Genomic DNA, 19,729 nt, shown 5'->3' with positions numbered 1-19,729 from the left:
ATATATATATACATACACGACGATAATAATTTGTACTTAATTTATATTATACATACAAAAACACACATATATATATATATACACAGTATATATACATATATATACATATATATATATGTACATATACATATATATATACATATATATATATATGTACATATACATATATATATACATATATATACTGTATATATATACATATATATATATGTATACATATATATATACACATATATATATATATATATATATATATATACATACATACATACATGACCATAATTTTTATTTTATTTATTTATATATATACATATATACATGACCACAATATTTTTTATTTATTTATTTTATTATTTGTATTTATTTATCTGTGGGTGAATCAGACCTGTAGTAGTAGGTGTAGGGTAGGTAATTGACTGGGGTGCAAAACTCAACATAACACCGGGTCGGTGGGAGACGCACAGTTTCAAGGCATTATGGTAGAGGTCGTTAGGCACTTGTAGGGATACTCACGGTTATACCACACCGGCTGCTTTACGCCAGATAACATATAGTACATATTACACAGTATTACATATTTAATATTCACCATAAACCTGACATTTAACGGGTCTAGTAGTCGTCGGTGCTTCTTCTCTCCTACTAGCTGTGAGGTGCCCCGCCCCTCCGTGAGCTCCATATGCAGCCAGCGACACACCGCACCGCCACCGAGCCTCTTACAGCCGTCGGTAACCGTCGGTAACGGAGAAGATGGCAGAGCGGCAACAACAGAAACACGAAGGCAGGGTAAAGATCGGCCATTACATCCTCGGAGACACGCTCGGAGTGGGAACATTCGGCAAAGTGAAGAGTTAAGTCACTGCTCTCATGTCATACTTCTATTAATGGTGTAACGTTTGTTTCAGTTGGAGTAATATATGAAGTATGTTTGAACTTAACGGCTGTCAGTTGAGCCGTTAGCGTAGCGGGGCAGTTTAACCGCTGCGACACGAGCGATTTAAAACGTAACTGCGCTCCGAGAATCCGACATCTCTAAAGTCATATTCTTCCACCTTATAGCTTATGTTATGAGCTATAGCAGGTGATATTACCCGGAAGACAACATATATACTGATATGCACCGGCATACTCGCGTTATTATCATATATAACGTTAAATAATGAGGAGTTTATGTTGTCTTTGCCTCGTCTTAGCGGTAATGAAGGACGTCAGTGGAGTAGTGATGGGAATTCCGGCTCTTTTTAGTGAGCCGGTTCATGTGGCTCAGCTCACCAAGAAGAGCCGGCTCTTTCGGCTCCCAAACGGCTCTTCGTTTTTACCACTTCTGCCTTTTATAATTCAGCCGAATTTAACGCTGTTTTGACCTATGATTAGTATGTGTGCACATATATCACTTAAAGGGACTGTTTCTAAGAATCAGAAATGCTTGTTAACAGCGACACCTGTGGCCGTTAAGTCAACGAAAGTCAGCGTCGGGCTCGCGCTTGTGCTCGCTCTAAATAGACATGAACGAGCATCGCTCAAAACAGTGAGGCGACAGCTAAAACCACAAGATCACTCTATATTTCAGCTGCTTGGCAGTAATGTTAGCTGACCAGACGAAGGTCTCTCCATGAATCAGTGCTGATCCTAGTGTTGGCTTTTCCTGCTTCAGCCGGAAGAGAAACGTTATCGTCTCCGACTGCGCCCACAGGGAGACACCGGCACCCGGTCGGAGACGATAACGTTTCTCGCTGCGGAGCCCCGTCACTTCAGAAGACACGGGAAACCTCTGTTGGTCTGGAGGAGCTGCAGCATTTATTTCTGCACAAACGTCCATTCACTAGATATTCTCAGAGCTAAACTAACTCTCCTGCAGTGTGCAGTGAGCGCGCGTTCACGTGTAGAGGTGGAGCGAGAATGCGCGCGGTGTGGAAGTGAAGGCAAGCAGGCAGAGGAGACGAGACTCTGGCCACACCCGAGCGAGCGCGCATATGCGAGCGAGCCGGTAGATTTATATTTGTAAAAAGTTACAGTCCCTTTAAAAGAGCCGGCTCTTTGAACCGGCTCGTTCGTGACGACACATCACTACTGTGAAGCCCACCGTGTTATTTTAACTGATAAATGTGTAAGAATGGTGTAAGGTGGTTCGATATTGCCAGCCAGTGTTAGCTTGTAAAGTGCCTACTAAGTGTGGGAAACCTTCAAGTTTTCCTGTAGAGGCTTATCACAGGGTATTATATCAGTTTTCTTTGCTAGTTTTCGGAAACACTGTGTGACCTTGTGAGCTTTAACTCCCCTCAGACAGCCTGTTTGTTGTGTGCGCAGTTTGAGGGATGTGTTTGCTCCTCTAATCACCATGGCGACACGTTTAAACGACCGGAAGTTCTGTATGAGGAGAAATATTATTATTATTATTTCAATATTATATTTATATTTGGTTTTTTTTTGTTCATTTTGAAACAACAGAACAAACATTCACAAACGTCCCCAATAATAACAACATTCTCGGTACAAAGAAACTTAACAAACCTAATATTAATATAAAATAAGCCAGTATAGATACAGGAAAAACATATTATATACAAAAAATAGATCAATAAGTAAAAAGAATATACACAAGTACAAAAATAAAAATAAAAAAAAACAATAAAATAAAAAAAAATCTATTTATATTTACATATATATATACTGTATACATATATAGGAAATATATATATATATTTTTTAAATCAGTCTAAATTCACATTGTATAAAGGGGACATATCAGCTCATCATCAGGTTCATGTTTGTATTTTGGGTTTCTACTAGAACATGTTTCACATGCTTCAATGTTCAAACAACACATTATTTTCCTCATACTGTCTGTCTGAATATACCTGTATTCAATTCAATTCAATTTGCTTTATTGGCATGAGTGTCAGGTGAACAATATTGCCAAAGTGTCAATTCAATAATAAATACAAATTTAAAAAAAGAACAAAATAAAAACAAAAACATATATATAGATATATACAATTCATTAAGCAAATTACAATATATAGATATTTAAAAAGAACATGCATGTAAATGGAAGAAAACAATAAAGAAGTAATTAATGTTTGTTGTGTCAAAACAAACAAACAAACAAATAAAAAACAATTAATAACAATGTATTGCAATATCAAAGGATAAATGTAAAAAACAACAAAAAACAAACAAATAAAAAAAAACATGAAGTAGAGGAGTAAATAAAAGGCAGAGTGTGAGTTACATCTATTATGTGTTGTTGTTGTTGTGGTTGTCTCTTAGGCTGTGACATGCACTGACATATCCTGCAGCTTCTGCGATGACACTATTTTCTCCAAGTAGATGTTGTATTTTATTTTGGTCAGAGAGGGAATAAAAATCTTGGAGTTTACATTTAACTTTTTGTAAATACTTTTTTCCTAATATCTTCATATGTGCTACATTGTAGCAGGAAATGTTGCTCTGTCTCCACCTGTCCCTCTAACAGAAACGCTCCGTTTAGTGCATTTCAACGGAAAAGCAACGGAATTGCGTTGCTAGGAAACGGCTTTGGTCCATGTTTACTTCCTGTCAGCTGATGTCATTCACATACACTGCAACCAGGAAATAAACTGGGACACGTTTAGAATGTTTACATTTAAAAAACTGTGAAATTATCTAAATATTGTAGATTTGTGACATCACAAATGTACAGAAATCCGAACGGCTTGTTTCAAACGCACAGTTTCTAAATAGGGGTTGTGTGTATTTATCTCTGGATTGAGCGTTTTGATACTTTCACAGTATTTATATATCACTTAAACCTGCTTTATAATATAAAAGACATGAAAATCTCACTTTTTACAATATGGGACCTTTAATATGAATAAATTGAATTACTTTTTACTAATGATAATGCTTTTACTAATGAGAATAGGGTAATCCCTATGTGGGTGTTAGAGCAGTTAATCCACTCTTTTATTAATGCTTCATAACTGATGTTAGTAGTTAAGCTGTTAGTAGCAGCAGGTGTTGGAAGCTACAACAACAACACCCTAAACAAAGACATGGTCAGCTGATAAGGGCAGCAGTATGGCAAGTACTAAAAATAATGCATCATAATAATAATAATTTACTACTACGTTGAAGCCTGCAGTGCAACAGATCTTTATTTAACCCTCATCCTGCCAACAATCTACTTTTTGTCATATGTCACAGGTGTTTTATTCTTATCATTCCAATTTTTCATGATTTTGTCAATAGCGATGCGCCGATCCGACTCCTGATACTGAGTACCGATTCAATACCAGTGTTTTATGTGTAAGGCAACATCAGACTTGACTTAAACATTGTTTTCCTAACTTTGTAAAACAAAATGTAAGAAATAAATGCATATATCTTGCACCAGCAACTTGGTAAAAAATCCTTAAATATTAACAGGAATTACAATTCAAGTGCAAACTTTTTTATGCTGCAACAAATTGGTCAAAACTGGACTTCAAATTCCAGTATATAATGTATATAAATATAGAATTTAATTGAATAGATCGGCCCCATGGTCGTTGATATCCGATCCAGCTATTTGAGTCAGCATCGGCCTGATATCTGATCCGGTATTGTCAATCAATTTCTTCCTAATGACTCCATATCACTGTTTTCTGTTTTAATTAGTGCTTTTTAAAAAATACCAATGAGTCAAAAGCACCCAATTGCAGCCTATGCAGTTAAGATAGATAAAATAGAATAGATAGATAAAATATTTGCCACGGGTCCCATGTTCAGGTCTTAACTCTACCCTCATCCTGTTTACAGTATATCTTAAATAATAATCCAAACTTTAAAAATAACAATTTCATTTAGTTTTCTTCAGAGAAGTGAATGAATTGCTGAGATATAGGCCAACTGTATATTTAAAAAAAAATAAAAAAATTGTCTTACATCCCTTTAAGTCAAGAAGACCTCGCGACCCTCAGTGAAGCTTTGGCGACCCGGGCCGGGAACCAGTGAACCTTCACAATAAACAAGCAATTTAAAACAGTAACAAGAGTCATAAAAAAACATCAGTTAATAATAAAGCTTTCCATTTAAAAAGGTGCTGAAACCAGTTCTGCCAACATTAGTGCGTACATGAGGGATATCTAAGGTTAAGTAGTTACTGGATTTAAATGAGAGAGGAGATGTGAGGTAGTTTGGAGTCTGAGCAGTAGGTGCTATTTCTTCTTGACTGTAATAATCCAAATAAAATCATAACCCACTACTGCCTCTCTCTCTGCCGCATCCATATATCTTGTGGTTTCACCATCTGCATGCTGTATCTGCTTCACATCTGTATTCTTTTGTTTTTCAGTTGGCGAGCATCAGTTGACGGGTCATAAAGTGGCAGTAAAGATCCTAAACAGACAGCGGATCCGCAGCCTCGATGTCGTCGGGAAAATCAAACGAGAGATCCAGAACCTCAAACTGTTCAGACATCCGCACATCATCAAGCTGTAAGTGTGAGAAAGACGACACGCGATCCGTCTATCAGTGCTGACACAGAGAGATAACGGAGTGGCTGTTGTGATGTGAGCCTTTTGCTACATGTACGTTGTGTTGCGTGTTCCTGTTTGTTTACTTCAGCTGTGCTATACTGAGCATGCCCACAGGGTAGAACACACGATGCACACACACACTTCTCGTTAGTTCACATCTCCTGTAAAGATGATAGAAGTTGCTGTAATTCCTGCATGACTAAATCCTCATCCAGGTGTCTCGGCTCCTCTTGTGACCTTGTGTTCCTTCTGTCTCCCCGGCCTCTTTCTCCCTGTCAGTCCATGTCTCTCTCTCAACAATCTCTGTGTTATTTTTAGGTTAGGGTTAGTCCACTGTCGCACTGTAAGCTATGGCAGATATGTGAGCGCTGTGCACAACACTCTGTCGCAAACATACACAGTCAGTTTTAGGCACATACAAAGTCTGCTTGCATGGACACTGGACTGAGCAAAGCAGACTCTGTGTGATATATCAGCCCTGTTTGTAAAACCAGCATGAAATGAATTAGAATAAATGTCTTAACATTTCAGTGCTCTCACTGTTTACGTTTCATAGAATATCTATGTGTGTGTGTGTGTGTGTGTGTGTGTAACACAGAAAAAGAAAGAAACCGTGATTTGCTTTGTGTTTATTTCTCCCTCGGTGCCGGCCGGGTTGTTGTGCTACACCCGGCCGGCTCGACGGGGATGAAGTAGATTGTGATGAAGTACTGAATCTCACAAGAGCAACCATTCATGAGATTGGGCCTGCATTTTAATAAAGCTGACCTTTATGAAAATAATGCCTACACTCAGCAGCCATACATCACAGCTTAGCCTCACCTCTCTGTGTATTTTGTTTATGTCTATTTATTCTGTGCATGTTCTGAAGTAAATACATTTGGTACAGAGACGAGATAAAAGCCTGTTGGTATGTTTGTAGTTATATTAGAATGAAGGGACAGGATGCAAAAGAGGCTGAAGTATTGATTAATGTGAAGTACGTCCATACAAACATGTGTTTGTGTTTTAGGTACCAGGTGATAAGTACACCCACAGATTTCTTCATGGTCATGGAGTACGTGTCTGGAGGGGAGCTGTTTGACTACATCTGCAAACATGGACGGGTAAGACATTTCAGAGTGCATTCGCTAGTTTAAGTTTCGGTTTTTCAGAAAGGTTTAGTTTTTATGTATTTGGTTTTACAGTTGTTTTAGTTTGTTTATGTTGGGGCCATTTATGCTCATTTTTAGTGTTGTTTTTTTAAACCAGGCAACATTGTTTCAGTTTAGTTTTTCTTAAAGGATTTCATTTTTATTTAGTTTCGATTTACTAACAATATTTTTCACTGCTTATTTTTGTTTTTGTTTACGATAATAACCAAGTAAGACTCTGTTGGTGTTACCCTGGCGGTCTTAAATTTAAATATTTTTTATGTTACTTTATAAATACTTTTATTTAGGATAAGTTGTAAGAGCACATTTGTTTAAGAAATATATGAATTTATTCATAATCTGTAGGGACATCAAAATACTGTCTTTATACGCATTATTTAAAAAGCAGTTATCCCCATCGCTTACATATATTTTGCCCCAAAATATTTACTTTTTCCTCAACTTTTCTGCAACACAGGGTTGTACAATGAAATACAGTTGTAGTCCAATTATGCTACACAAGAAAAACATGACAAAACAAAACAAAAACAGTAGTGCATTCCTGTAGCGCATTTCTGAATTTGCATCAGGAGGAATGTAAACAGCAGCAATACAAACACTGTTGAATTCTCTGGTTAGAATTAAAAGGTGGTAAATGTGAGATTGGGATTTCTATTGCCCCTGCACGGCTCTCATCATGGCAACCGCTGAGCTGGCAGCTCACAGCTAACAGCTGGGGGGAACCGGAGGGTGGGTGCTACGCTTCCACAACGGCAGTGTAGAGCGGCGGCCGTGAGCTAGTCAGTGAGGCACACTCACATACACGAACATGCATTAAAAGGCACACACGGCCGGCCCGGCGATGTAAACAAAGCACGTAAAAGCTCTGATTACAACACACACAGAGGGAGAGAGACCTAAAAGACGTAAGACGAAATGACTGCTTTAACTACTGTTGTAAACTTCCAAGTGATATGATTTATAGTTTATGAGACATAAAAATTGTGTTTGACAACAGCGTTCCCACACACCTTCACTGCTCCCCCTTTCTGTCACACGTTCACATGATTTTTTAGTTTTAAACTTTGAGTGATGGTATTCCACACAAACACGTTCAAGACAGATACTGGCGGCTATGCTTCTGGGGACTCCTTATTTTCAGTAGAATAATCCTACTTGAACTTTACCCGAGTCATAGTAACCTCATGACCAACCCTGAACATAATCCACTAAACAAGACACCACATTATCCGCCGCTGTTTCCACACAATCAGAGAAACACTCAGTACAGCAACCACAGTCTTATCACGTCCATTCATATTGTGTCTTTCAGGTGGAGGACAAAGAAGCTCGCCGTCTTTTCCAGCAGATTATCTCAGCTGTGGACTACTGCCACCGGCACATGGTGGTCCACCGAGACCTCAAACCAGAGAACGTCCTGCTGGATTTCAACAAGAACGCCAAGATAGCCGACTTCGGTAGGAACCCCCAGAGAACAGACTTACAGTTAGAGGGAGAGACAGAAGGGTTGGTTCGGCAGAGGGGAATTTAAGAAGAGAAGAAGACAAACAGAATATGTTCATAGGGGGAAATAAGGAAATAAGAAAAGGCAGAGTTTGTGGCAGAGAGAGGCAGGTGAACATTTGTTGCAGAGTTATAAGACAAAGTGTAATTATACACTTGTAGAAAAGTGTGAAATCGCCATCATGCACCTGTTAACCTCATTATTAAATGAAAATGAATTTCTCACTGAGCACAGTTTCTTATCGGTCGTGGCACAATCGTTTCTAGCTGATTGGCTAAGAGACTGTGTCTGATGCAATACGACCATGAAAGAGAGAAATATTTTCACAAACACACGAAGGCCCTTGTGCACAGCGGGGTGCGCGGGGTGGAGAGAGGTCCCCTAGCAACGGCCAGGTCTCATATCATATCTGGCAGGAAGCCTTGAGGCCCAGTGTCATCTGATAGGGAAGGAATCGTTGGGGGGTGTACAGCAGGAGAAGTGTTTTGGCTGAGAGCTGCAGACACTGCGGTGAGCAGGGAGAGGGAGCGTTAAAGGAACAGGGATGAGAGATAAAGGGAAGGTCAGCGCATCGCGGAGCGTCTGGTGTTTAGCATTTGGCCGAGGCCCCGGCAGACAGAGAGAGGCTCATCCAATTAGATGAGCTTTGTGTCTAGAGCTTAGAGCCTTGGCGGGTAAAGAAGGATAAACAAATCAGCGGTGTCCACGGTGTATACCTCTCACCCGCACATGTTCAGTTTACCAAAGGATCAATAGCAATAATAAGACAATAGAGGTCTGTGTTACGGTCGGAGTAAAGACCGAAGGGTGTTAATGTGTCTGGTGTTTGGCCAACAGGTCTGTCAAACATGATGTCAGATGGGGAGTTCCTACGGACGAGCTGTGGCTCACCCAACTATGCAGCCCCAGAGGTCATCTCCGGAAGGTGTGTATGTGTGTGATCACATCTATCATCAAGGCTGCAATGATAATCCCAATTATTTATGTCTAGAGGACAACTATTTAGGGTGCTAAATGCCAAATTGGGAGCATTTCGATTGCCTCCACATGGCTCTCAATATGGCGACGGCTGAGCTGGCAGCTCACAGCAAACGGTGCTAACAGTGCTAACAGTGAAAACAAAGGAAACAGTGCTGACAGACAGTGTTATCCCCGGAGGAAACCGGCGATTGGGTGCTACGCTTCCTTGAAGGCGCCGTCTGTCGAAACGGCGTTATCAGCTGTAACCGCCGTATGAGAGCAGTGCAGAGCAGTGCAGAACAGTGCAGAGCAGCGGTCATGAGCGAGCCAGTGAGGCACGCTCACATGCACGAACATGCACTAAAAGAACACATGTGGCCGGCCCAGTGATGTCAACACAGCACGGAGAAGCTCTGATTACAATACACACAGAGGGAGAGCGACTGTAATGTTAAAATTGTGTTTTTATATATTTTCAAGTTGGAGGTTCTTTAGTTGCTGCTATTTCCTGTGCTTTTCGATCATTCTACCGACAATAGACTTATAACGATCAGGTTATTTTCACCCACAATCCTCTGCGCAGCGGAAGATACGTCTCATCGACTGAGCCGTCGCGAGAGCACAGACAGATGACAGCCTGATGACAGTTTATTGACAGAAGCCGCATTGACAAATGACAGATGAGAGATGACGGATATATGAGCAAGAGGGTCAAAGTTCAAGTCGCAATGTTGTGATGAAGTAGTATGTTCCAACTGTATGCATACTGCATGCAACAGTACGTACTTTGTAAGGACAGCTGCATGTACTACAAGTAAAAAGAAAAAGTATGCGATTTGGAACGCAGTATGATGACTAGCTTGCTGTGTTCTTCTTCACTGCCTTTGTGGGCACCACCTGTCGATCAGTAGAAAACTGTGCAACCATTGGAAGGAATGCATATTACATCACCCACACACGCGCATTTGTGTCCTCATAAAAGCCATAAATAAAACTCAAACTAAATTTGTCTTATATTATATATTACTATTACTATACTATATATTATGCTACAAGAGTGACACATTGAGTATGGATCTTTGTGTTTGTTACGTGTCACATCATCTTGTCATCGCTCCGTCAGGCTCTATGCAGGCCCAGAGGTGGACATCTGGAGCTGTGGGGTGATCCTGTACGCCCTGCTGTGCGGCACGCTGCCCTTTGACGACGAGCACGTCCCCACGCTGTTCAAGAAGATCAGAGGAGGCGTTTTCTACATCCCCGAGTATCTGAATCGCTCCGTGGCCTCGCTGCTCATGCTCATGCTGCAGGTGGACCCTCTGAAGAGAGCCACCATCAAAGACATCAGGTGCTCACCCCAACAGAGGCCTCCTTTGTCTTCTGCTGATTTTAAATTCTTCTTTTTCCTGTTGATTTTTGCCATGGTCGCTCATTCCAAATCTTTGTGTTGCACTGGCTTCAGTAGTGTGTCTCCTTTTGTCTTATCGCTAGCTCTGTAAGTTTAAAGGTCCTCCCATCTGAAGTGTCATTAATACAAACAGCCGTCTACTTCATGCAGGTTTAAATGTCACCTACTGTGACATTTTGAGATTAATCCCCAAGCTAAATCACCTTTAGGTCTGGATTTATAGTTAAGAGTGATTATAACTTGGATTATTGTCTCCTCTGTCAGGGAAGACGAGTGGTTTAAGCAGGACCTGCCAGGCTACCTGTTCCCTGAGGACCCCTCGTACGATGCTTCGGTCCTGGACGAGGAGGCCGTCAGGGAAGTGTGTGAGAAGTTTGAGTGCACCGAGTCCGAGTTTGTGTCCAGCCTTTACAGCGGGGATCCACAGGTACACAGTAGTGTTCATTCTGTCAGCTGTTGTTTAAATTTAGTCTTAGTCCTGTGTCAAATGTCATTGTTAGTTTCTATCATATTTAGTGAACCTTATCCTCATTCTACTACTACTGAAAATGAGATTCAGAACGAGGGCAATTTACTATGACCCTGCACAGGACCAACAGAACTCAGTGCCACAAACACACCAGAACAAATCAGCGACTTGTTGTCCAGTAGAGCAGCTTACATTCACCAAAAACAGCCTCCTTACCACACTCGTCGATGTCTCCCCAACAACCAGAATGCACAGCTCATTCACAAAACGAGGTGCACCTGCGTTCTAGGCTAAAACTGATCTCATTCATGAAATCACAGTCTCCGCCCATCAAGTCATAAACAACCAGCAGAACCAACTGCACTACACAAATCTAAATCGGGTCAAACGAGTTTAGCCGAGCCCCCGTTTCTTGGCTCGAGTGGCCACAACAAAAAAAGGAATCAAACTCACCAGATGTCGGGTTGGGAAAAAGATAATCCGGCCTTGTTTTGGTTGGTTTGCTGCTCCGTCTTTATGGTCCTCCGTGCACACTGATCTCCCTGCTGTCTTCGGTCTGTCGAGGTACCTCCAGGAAAAGGAGCCTTATGTGGTTATTTTCCTCAGAAGGCTGGCAGAAGGCCTTCCTCCTCACAGAACAAAATCAAAACTCCCTCCTAAAACAATTCTCTTCCCCTTGTTCCCCGGGCCACGCCCCCTCACACCTGTGAGGAACAGAACACCTGACGAGTGTTGACTCAGGTTAAAGCAGGGGTGACAGGGACACAGTGTACCACAGGTTTAACCTTTAACCTTGGCTCTTTACCATTAAACCCTCTATTGTATTGTTAATGCACACATATTCTTCCCCTCACATTTGTGGCGGTGTCACGGACTAACAATAGAGTTCCAATAACCTGAATGTCGGCCCTCCGTCTTCCCTGTCCATCCAGGATCATCTGGCAGTAGCCTATCACCTTATAATAGACAACCGGCGCATCATGACTCAGGCCAGCGAGTTCTACTTGGCCTCCAGTCCACCCCAGGGCTCCTTCATAGAAGAGGGCATGCCGCTGCCCCCCGGGGTCAAACCCCACCCAGAGAGGATGCCTCCGCTGCTGGCCGACAGCCCCAAGTCCCGCTGTCCTCTGGACGCCCTCAACACCACCCGGCACAAACCCCTGACAGTGAAGAAGGCCAAGTGGCACCTCGGGATCAGGAGTCAGAGCCGACCCTATGACATTATGGCTGAAGTGTACAGGGCCATGAGACAGCTGAGCTTTGACTGGAAGGTAACAGGATACATGTCTTACACATACAGTACATGGAGTAGGTCTACATGCGAACTAGAATGTTATTTTGTGTTGTAGGTGGTGAACCCGTACCACCTGCGAGTGCGGAGGAAGAACCCAGTGACGGGAAACTTGGTGAAAATGAGCCTGCAGCTGTACCAGGTGGACAACAGATCCTACCTCCTCGACTTCAAGAGCATCGATGGTTAGTGACACACAAACAACAGTTCTAATTTCTAATGATACATACACACATGCAAAACTAATTTATATCATAAAACATATGGCATATGGCTCTTCCTTAGTTTAGGTGCAATTCAATTTGTCTGGCCCAATTTCGTGGCTCTAAAATCAGGTGGCAGAGTGCACTTTTGGTGCTTGTTTTAGCGTTCACCCTGCTTATTTTAGAAATGCCAGCCCAAAAAGAAGTGACATTAAGTCCTTTCCGTGCGTGCCTTTTAGTGCATGTGAGTGCATGCATAATGGCCGCCGCTCTGCACTTCTGTCATACGGTGGTTACAGCTGATAACGCCCTCCCGACCGATGGCATAATCGCAGGGGAAGCGTAGCACTCACCCTCCGGTTCCCCCTCAAGTTAACACTGTTAGCTCTGTCAGCACTGTTGCTCAGTCGTCGCCATATTGAGAGCTCTTGTGGAGGCAATCATAGATTTGCTCTGAATTTGGAATTTAACTCCTTTAAATAAAACACATAATTCAGATTTATTCTGTGATAGAATTTAAGAATAACTTTACAAAACACATTAAGGTCATGAACGCTGACCCTACTGTCTTCTGCTCCTGTGAACCCCCAGATGACATCATCGAGGCGGCGGGCATTAAATCGGGTTCGTCCACTCCTCAGAGGTCGGGCTCCACTGCTGGTCTCCACAGACCCAGACTGAGCATCGACTCTGCGAGCCTGGCGGTGGATATGCCCCAGCTCAGCTCCTCTCTCCCGGGGTCCCTGTCCGGTAGCACCCCTCTACTCACCCCCCGTCAGGGATCTCACACCATGGACTTCTTTGAGATGTGCGCTAGTCTGATCACCACACTGGCTCGTTGAGACCTGACGACTCCTCGCTCCGCTGTAACCTGGATGTCAGCGGGGGGTTTTAAAGCCAGATCCGGGATGTTCAGAGTGACTTCCTCTCTCTGTCTCCTCTCCATCTCTGAAAGCAATCCCTTTCACCTCAGATTAAGGAGACGCAGAGAGGAATCCTTTTTCAGAAATCAGCTTCTTCTTTTCTTATTTTGACACAGTCCTTGGGTCAGAGTTTTTGGAGTTTAAACATCAGGCCACAGCTCATGAAAACTGATCCTGGGACTGGAATCTGAACCAGCGGAGCGAGGTGAGAGGCAATATGTCGGCAAAGGTCAAGTTCACCGTCACTCCTCCCACAAATACCCTCAATCTATTATCAACTGCTGAAATGTCGTCACCCACCATAACACTTAATGGCGGGAAATCCTGCTGAGTTTGCCCCAGACACTGATCGGAGGTCAGTTTTGCTTCTTGTCTTATATTTTCACGAAGGCACTGGTTGTTAAACTTGACATTAAATCTGTGTTCTGAGGGAACGTCGACACATATAGAATTTTATTTCAGGTTTTATATTCTATGGTTTGTAAAGAAACTAAAGCTTTTGTTTATATTATATTTATATTACAATCATATTATTACGTAGCTGAAAGGGTTGACTACCAAATAACAGACTTTATACGCCATAAAGAAGATGATTATTATTTAGATATCAGATCCATATTTATTTTTGAGAGATTGTTTTTTAGGCACTGTAGTTATATTATTTGTGCACTGCATTGAGTTTTAAATAGATTGTAGAAGATTAATGAACCTAGAGAGGCAGCAGGATAGTATAATACTCTGCATGGTACCGACTGTGTCCTGCTTTTAGCACAGATACACACCATCTCACACCAGTTTTCACAACCTCCATATTATCTGACTTTCACTGCGTATTTCAAAGATACTGTTCACGCAAACCGTACACATCTCTGCTGTTTCTTTCCCCACACAACCAACATTTTATACATTCAATAACTGCCATAAATATGCCAAACAGTTTCCTCTACACTTCAGTTTAGTCCTTAACAAACGACAAGTTGAGCAACTGCTAATATGCTGCTCACTCATGCATGTACAGAATGTAATTTAAAAAAGGAAGTCTGTCACATACGCAGAAAGCTGAAAGAGACAGAAGCCATGTGTTGCTCGTAATGGAGACTGTAGGATTTTTTTAGGGCTAAAGTTAATAACATTATTCTTTTTTATTATTTTCGCCTCAAGCCTTTTAAAATGAGAAAAAAAAAAGTGGATCAGAAATTAGAGCCTAATGTGAGGTCTTGAGTTTGGTTTTCTCTGAGCAAATGTTAATATTCACTTGATAAATTACTCGGTCAATTTTCAAAATTGCTACTAATCGTATTAGCAGTAACTTAATTATCCCTGTGTGTGTGAAAGATAATGAGGTGATGATGATGATAATCGATAAAAGAGGAAGATGACAAATCCCTGTGAGATGGTGTGTGTCTGCTGCAGGACGGTACGAACCACAGGAACCTTTCTCCAGTTGCCTTAAAGAATGCAACACAGCAATTCTGTGCATACGTTTATGGGGAGTGTGTGCGCATGAGCCGGTGTGTGTGTGTGTGTGTGTGTGTGTGTGCGTGCGTGCGTGCGTGCGTGCGTGCGTGCGTGCGTGCGTGCGTGCGTGCGTGCGTGCGTGCGTGCGTGCGTGCGTGGTGGGGATCAGATGGGTGGAGGTTGGGTGGTGGTTTCTTACTGACTTTGTTAGGAGGATGTTTGCGATGTAGTTCTTCTGTTAGCCGTTGTTTGTTCAGTCTTCACTGTAAAACTCAGATTTGCTATTTCACCACACAATCTTTCCTGTTTGTTTCTGGTCCGATGTTTTAAATGAACGCCACGCTGTTATTACTTTTATAAATGTTCTTCTGCGTTGTCCTGTCAGATCGCACCATAGCCTGGTTGTGTATCGGTGTTTTTTCTAAACTTTTTCTGACTGAATGTAAAGTGGAAGCTGGTGCTGCTGCTCAGATGAATCCTCCTGTCTGTCTTTCTCTGGGTTTGTTCTCTCGGTTTTAAAGCAGCATCGTTGTTTTGATGGAGAGAACTGGACTGTTGCCTTTCTGCTGTTCTCAGTAAAACAGGTTGAAGGGCCCGTACGTACTTTAGACTGGTGTCACGAATAGAGAACCTCAAAATGGCTAATATTTAACATATTCAGTATTCTCATTATTATTATCTCCGCCGGGCGCAAAGCCTCGGACATACTTTATGGATCCATGGACAGCTGTGGACTTGTACTGGACGTGCATGTGGTTCCATTCATACTACAATTGAGGGTCCGCGTTCGTCTGGCGGTCCACGCATGCGCATGTCCCGATCCACACTCCATTCTAGTTGGTAGCGATAATGCACCATAACATGGTTTGCCAGGACAATTGAGTGAGATTCTTTGTTTGGGAGAGGAGAGGGAGAGAGAGACACACCTGGCGGCGATCTGCACTGCACTTTTCTAGATATTATATTTTATTCATCATTAATTTCACAGGCTTGGGGCAAGTGATTGGCAGAAGGGTGAGGAGGCGGGGATTTGTGATAAAACTGTCATGAAGTGTGACTTTTTATTTTATGAGTTAATATAAGAGTAATGGGGATAACATTTCAGAATAGTGGGGAGAATTTGGCCATGTTGGAGGTTCACACACATCGGTCTAAACTACGACTGTTCAACCAGTTTTAGTGATGTTACACGAGTATTTTGTTGGACCTACAATAAGTTGACGTATACGGTGGTTCTAGTTTGTTACTTTACAGTATGTTAACGTCCGCATCGAGATTGAAATGGAGTTTTTGCCTTATGAGAGCATTGTGAAGGCTCTTGGTTGAAACAGTGAGAGCCACATTTCTTTGCTAAGACCCTTTATTATAACGTGTGTTCTGTTTCTATGTCCTGTGTAGTGTTGCCTTTCCTCCCGTCTATAACGTCACACACACTACACTCTGATGTCAGGGAGAAACTGAGCTCCCTGCTGTAACACACATGCCACTGCACACACAGTCAGTCAAACCTCTATATCACACTCTGTCGCTGTGTCTTCAATGACCTGTCCTCCGTATAGCTACGAGCTATGAGCTACGTTGGTCTCATCAGGATGGCCCGTTATGCATCCAGTCCTGATTCTGCTGCTCCTGACAACATACTGGTCAATGAAGTGCACTATCTCGGAGAGGTCATGGGTCGTATTTAAAAACTGCTGATATAACCAGTATTTACTGTCAGATGTAGTACTGTACCATTACAACTGTATGCAACTACCAGTGGCATGTTAGTAAACTCTAATCTGTGTTCAGAGCTGGGAAACACATGCCAGAGGGCCTGATCAAATACAGACTTTAACGTGTTGTACCAAAGTGAGTATTTCAACAACAGCAACGCTGTGCTCTCTGTTTATCTGTGGTGGGGTTCTTATGATTAGTGTAACCTTAAATACCCCAGTGTATGTGTCCTATGTGTGTGTATGTGTATAGAAATAGGAGTAGAATGGACATTGAACTGTTTTCCGTGGTCATTTGTGTAGTACAAAAGAAAATGTTGTTATGGTGATAACGGTGAAGAGAGCGACTCCGGAGGCGGATGGCTGGCTAGTTAGCTAGGTAGCTTGTCCTTCTCCAATTGGGAGCGATTGGGAGTGAGGCGGAGGGACCTTTGGACCCGGCGCTGCCGCCGCTGGCCACCAGCACTCTTCAGCTCATTTTCTTCTGTAACCAGTGTGGCATTACAGCATGGCGGCATTAGCTAGCTGGCTAACTAGCCAGCTGTCCGCTAGTTAGCTACTGGTTAAAGAAAATGAGCCGCACAAAGTTATCCGTCATCTGGCGATAGCAACGTCCTACGCTGTGTGTAGTCACAAGTGTGCGGATGAAGCAACGACGCTGAATCCACACCACGCAGCGGTGAAGTGCGGCTCCCCGCAATAATTACATTTTTCTGCGACTGGTGGGTGTGTTCATGTGTTTCAGGCGGGAAGAAAGTCTTTGTAACATAGGTCAATATAGCGAAGCCAAATTCACACCAGAGCAGCGGTGAAGTGCGGCCTGCGGCGAGCTGCCATGCCAAATCTATATCTGCCAAATTAAAAGTTAAGAATACCCGCAGCCAATCAGTAAACAGATCCCGTCTGAAACACATGAACACGCCTCCTGGCCCCAGAAAAAGATGTAATGATTGCGGCGAGCCGCACTTTGCCGCTGGCCGGTGTGAATTTGGCGTTACTCGTTTCCTCTGGCTCTCTGTGCTTCGTAACGTTACTACTCCACTGCTCGTTTTAGTCGTTACTGCAAAACTTCACCTCAGTGAGCCCGTGACCTGTCGTAAGTCGGTTTACTTTATACGAAAGTTAGCCCGCTTCAGTGGTCGCAATGGTTACGCAAAACATAAATATGTCCGCCGCTCTGACCATCCTTCTACATTGATTTGAATGGGAATGTCTGTTCTACTCCTATTCTATTTCTATGTGTGTGTGTGCACACTGGTTATTGTGAGAGTGTGTGTGTAAGAGTGTGTCTTTCCTTGTGTCTGTCTGATTGGGGTTTGGGTTGCTCTTGTTATGCACTGCATGATATTGCTGTTATGATTTGCACTTTAATGAGTATTTATTGAAAAACAATAAACAGACATATAAAAGGAAAATGTTTTTGTCTTAAAGGCTTTGTCACTGTTACACACACACACACACACCCCATCACAGAGGATAAGTTTTGTGTTTTTTTCCCCAAGACAAATATGCACCCTCAGACAATATTTTACATGAAAATGACCTCCGGTGATCATCACACTACTTCCTCTTCCTGTAACACTTTTTATTCATCAGCTTGAGGGGAAAGTCGTAGGAGATAAGGCGGCACATTAAAGTGACACCTGCCAGACATAAAAAGTAAAGAAATAAAATAAAATGTAATTTGTATATTTTAGATCATGCTCCATGTTGTTTATTGGTACGCCATTAAAGATAATTATTTTACCTAATATGGTAAAAATTCAGCATTTAAATATGACGTGAGTAAGCACTTCCATAATCTATAATGATCTTTCACAAAATAATGAGGGTAAATAAAGGTAGAAAAAGATACTCATGTACAAAAAATAATGATAATACAAACATTTGGAAAAAAAATGACTAAATGTTGAAGGTGGTCTTGAAAAAAATGTTAATCCTATAAATACGACAGCGTATTAGGGGCATTGTAGGTAAAAATAATAATTACAGAGCCGGAGAGGGGGGTGATATTCAGTCGAAAATATACAAGAAAAAAAACTTGGATATTCTCTCAGATTAAAGTGGCAAATTTACAAGAGAATATTGCAAATTTGTGAGTTTTTTCTCGTAAATTTGCCACTTTAATCTCAGAGAATATCCAAGTTTTTTTCTTGTAAATTTTCAACTTTAATCTCGGAAATATTATCCCCTTCTCCGACTCCTTAATTATTATTATTAATCGTTTTATACCTACAATGTCCCTGATACGCTGTTGTATATAGATGTGCATACAGTATAAAATTAATTAAAATAGATTACATCACTTGTGGAGTAGAGCTCGCCACACAAAGGTTTTTTTTAATTATTGTTGATGACCAAACCTAAAAATCTATTAAAGGACCAGTGTGTAGGATTTAGAGGAATCTGTTAGCAGAAATAGAATATAATATCCATTAGGTGTTTAATCACCTGAAACTAAGAATCGTGTTTTTGTTCGCTTAGAATGAGCCTTCATATCTACATATGTGGCTCCTCTTCATGGAGTCCTCCGTGTTTCTACAGTAGCTCAGAGAGGACAAACCAAACACTGGCTTGAGAGAGCCTTTCATGTTTTTACATTAGACTGTATATAAGAAGTGGACGTAGTCACCGCAACGTCACCCATTTGTTTGTGGACTACGGTTTTGAAGCCTTGAGTTCTGCATTTTGGTCGTCGTCATCTTGTTTTTTTTGCAAACAGAAGTGACGAAACAGGGACAACGCCATGATAGCGATCTGTCAATCACAAGGTAGCCACGCCCTAATGCATAGGTTGTTGCTTTATTGTCTAATTGACTCTAATGGGCCTTTCACGTAGAACGCGGTGTGTTCACAGTGCGCTGTGCCAAAAGTTCAACCAGTTTGAACGTTCGACACAGCGCACTGCAAGCTGTGAGCGCCGCTGCGCTCGTGCTTTGCTCCATTGTTGCACCGTTCAGGCCATTGGAAATAATGGGTTTCAGAGCACAGTGGTGCCGTTGCCGCGTTCTGTGTGAAAGGCACATACAGTAAACGGGACCATAATTTACTAAATGAACATCATGCTGTATTGAAGAAGACTTGAAACTAGAGATTGAGACCATAAACTCATGTTTACAATTTTTACTGAGGTAATAAATCAAATG

General features: G+C 41.9%; 1 protein-coding gene across 1 annotated transcript; it reads left to right on the top strand.

The window, feature by feature from the left end:
* The first annotated feature begins 481 nt into the window (after positions 1–481).
* Positions 482–13,852, top strand: prkaa2 (protein kinase, AMP-activated, alpha 2 catalytic subunit). Its single transcript, XM_037769697.1, has 10 exons — positions 482–850; positions 5,315–5,456; positions 6,511–6,604; positions 7,965–8,109; positions 8,994–9,081; positions 10,240–10,464; positions 10,789–10,951; positions 11,926–12,264; positions 12,343–12,469; positions 13,079–13,852. Exons 1-10 carry the CDS (start codon positions 751–753, stop codon positions 13,327–13,329), a joined length of 1,674 nt encoding a protein of 557 aa, XP_037625625.1. The 5' UTR covers positions 482–750; the 3' UTR covers positions 13,330–13,852.
* The last annotated feature ends 5,877 nt before the right edge of the window (positions 13,853–19,729 follow it).

The sequence above is a fragment of the Sebastes umbrosus genome, chromosome 5 (genome assembly GCF_015220745.1).
Source record: "Sebastes umbrosus isolate fSebUmb1 chromosome 5, fSebUmb1.pri, whole genome shotgun sequence".
NCBI classification, from domain to species: domain Eukaryota; kingdom Metazoa; phylum Chordata; class Actinopteri; order Perciformes; family Sebastidae; genus Sebastes; species Sebastes umbrosus.
The sequence above is the reverse complement of the archived record's forward strand: the minus strand, read 5'-3'. Positions and strand labels throughout refer to the sequence as shown.

What these genes read in the sequence shown, in the direction of transcription:
- prkaa2 (XM_037769697.1), top strand. Translation starts at nt 751, where the DNA reads ATGGCAGAGCGGCAACAACAGAAACACGAAGGCAGGGTAAAGATCGGC. An exon ending in CGCCAAGATAGCCGACTTCG is followed by an intron (nt 8,110 to 8,993) that starts GTAGGAACCCCC and finishes TTTGGCCAACAG; the next exon opens with GTCTGTCAAACATGATGTCA. An exon ending in CGACTTCAAGAGCATCGATG is followed by an intron (nt 12,470 to 13,078) that starts GTTAGTGACACA and finishes GTGAACCCCCAG; the next exon opens with ATGACATCATCGAGGCGGCG.